Consider the following 2,562-nt stretch of genomic DNA (forward strand, 5'->3'; position numbering starts at 1 on the left):
GTGGATTGCTAGGGTATGGCATAGCAATGAGCATACAAGGAACACTGACTTTGTTTTTACATCTCCTTGAGACTAGAAGGGTGCACGGGAGCTGCACTGGTCATGTCTTACACCTCTAAGTATTGAACATATACAGTAGTAGAAACTTTATTTCTCAATTTAATGGAGATAACATTTTAAAACTCGTCATCTCAGGAGCTGTTTGGTTTTAAGGCCCACCACTGGTTTTAAGAGTACTAAGGTGATTGGAGGCATAAACTAAGGCCATGAGAGAAAACCACAACTGGTTTTAAGAGTACTGAGGTGGTTGGATCCAGAAACTAAGGCCATGAGAGTGGAAGCTATAGGGTAGCAGTGTTTACTGATGAGGAAAGTGTTTCTAGATGTTGTCTCTCAAGTTGGATGTTGCTTAATGTTTCTGAATGAGACACTTACTAAGCCCAGGTGGAGACAGATCTGAGATAGAAGACAGAGCTTTATCTCACATGTTTCTTCTTGCTCAAGAATGGCATGTATAACATATTTATTGTTATAAATATATTGCAAATGGGAATTCACTTTTTGGATCTAGGTTTGCAGTTCTCTAAAAATTCAGTCTAATTCTGTCCTATTTTTGTTCGTTCTTTAAATGTTTGAACATGATAATTGTTTAGTTTTGCATAAATCAAGAAAATACAGATTTAAAACACAAGGGAAGAAAAGCAATGAAAGTCTTTTGTGTTTTAGGTGACCGGAATGAGAAGATGAAAAATCAAATTAAGCAGATGATGGATGTCTCTCGGGTATAATCCTTTTTTAGAGTCCCATAAGTGCCTGTGAATGCTTTCACTGTGTCTCCCTTATATGAATACTTCTCTCTTCTGTAATTTTTAGACACAGACTGCAATATCGGTAGCTGAAGAGGATCTAAAACGATTACAACTTAAGCTAAGAGCCTCCATGTCCACTAAATGTAACCTGGAAGGTAGGCTGCTTCTTGAGAAGAAATTGCTATGTATTGGAACGATGCAAAATTGCATTAGATAGATAAAGAGTGGTTTCCTGCTTTCATACTTCTCACTCCTCTCAACACCAAACCCCCAACCAAGTTCCCAAGTTCCTGTGCACACACATAGAGCTCAAATGTTTTACCCTTTACAGACCAGATAAAGAAATTGGAAGATGACCACAACTCACTGCTATCTGCCAAAGATGGACTGGAAGATGAGTTCAGAACCCTGAGGCAGAAAGGGGAGATTCTGAATGAACTATATCAACAGAAGGAGATGGCTTTGCAAAAGTAAGATTTTCATCATTTACTGTTCACTGTCATGTGTCTAAATAAAGGTGTACTAATATAGACAATGTTGTCTTTTTTAGGATTACTTATACTTTTTTCCATCTCTAATTAGTACAAATTTGTCTTTCTTCCTATCTGCTTTGTTTCTTATAACCTGCATTTTTCTTTCCTTTCTAACCAGTTGTCAGAAACTGTTGCCTGTAATTCATGTAAGGGGGAGCAGTTGACTGGTACTGGCAGTTACTGCTGTGGAAGTGCTTTTTTTTTGAAGATGTGTTCATGCCTTTTCTGTGGTTCCACCACTTATCTCACTTTCCTTTCTTTGTGGTCAATTATGTAATTTCCTTTAAAAAGTCTGAGTGATATGTATGACATGTGTTTTAGTAGAATAAAAACTTCAAAAAAGGAAATTTTACTTATTAAAGTACATTAAGTTTTGGACTTCACAGAGTCAAATATTCAGACTATATATAATTGTGGCAAAGATGAGGAGTTTTGAATTTAGAACTATTTGGTGTATGTATTTAGATACTAATCTTCTGAAATATGCATCTCAAATTTTGAGCTAGGTATCTTTTGAAAACCATATTTTTATAATTCATTTCAAGTTTTTTCTCCACAAAAACATCTGAATTCTCTAAAAATAGATTGTCTGTGGCAGTTACTATTTGTGTTTGCTCTTATATTTTACTCTATGGTGTATATGGCAGTGTGTGAGAAGACCTCGCTTGCTAAGCAAATTTAACCTTTTAAAATGCTTAGTCTGCTACTGCCATATGCCATTAAACATTAAAACTATACCATTAACTTTTTCTCTAATTCTTTGCTCACCCAGCCGCCGTTTAGATTTTCCAGATTTTGCTCAGGCCAACTCTAAATGCCTGTCCTGCTTCAGAGAGACATTCCTCATTTCATTACTTTTTAAAAAAAGAGCACGTCTCTGCCTCCAGTAGTAATGTGAATTACTTAAATGGCAACTGTTTTTCTTCATGATCCAGTTACCCCATTTATGTGCCACAACATTCATTCAGTCTCCATGTGTGTTTTGTACTCTGCTGTCCACCCCTAAAGTCACTGTGTGTGTTCAGGCTCTTGCCATCTTTTATGCCAGTCCCCTAGCTAATCACCTATCTTCAGTCTTTCTTATACATCTGCTTCCAAATTCTGATTGTCTCTCTAGCTGCTAGAGTGAACTTTCTAAAATACAAGTCTGTCCATGTCATTATGTGCTTGAAATCTATCAAGTATGCTCCATTCCCTTGAGGGTCAATTCCATACTCCTT

General features: G+C 36.7%; 1 protein-coding gene across 1 annotated transcript; it reads left to right on the forward strand.

Moving 5' to 3' along the window:
- The first annotated feature begins 622 nt into the window (after positions 1-622).
- LOC116548281 (transport and Golgi organization protein 1 homolog) lies at positions 623-1,298 on the forward strand. Its single transcript, XM_032273823.1, has 3 exons — positions 623-782; positions 874-964; positions 1,141-1,298. The coding sequence occupies exons 1-3, from the start codon at positions 705-707 to the stop codon at positions 1,281-1,283; spliced, it is 312 nt and encodes a 103-aa protein (XP_032129714.1). The 5' UTR covers positions 623-704; the 3' UTR covers positions 1,284-1,298.
- The last annotated feature ends 1,264 nt before the right edge of the window (positions 1,299-2,562 follow it).

The sequence above is a fragment of the Sapajus apella genome, unplaced genomic scaffold, assembly GCF_009761245.1.
Source record: "Sapajus apella isolate SASKATOON/1434 unplaced genomic scaffold, GSC_monkey_1.0 scaffold9137, whole genome shotgun sequence".
Lineage (NCBI taxonomy): Eukaryota > Metazoa > Chordata > Mammalia > Primates > Cebidae > Sapajus > Sapajus apella.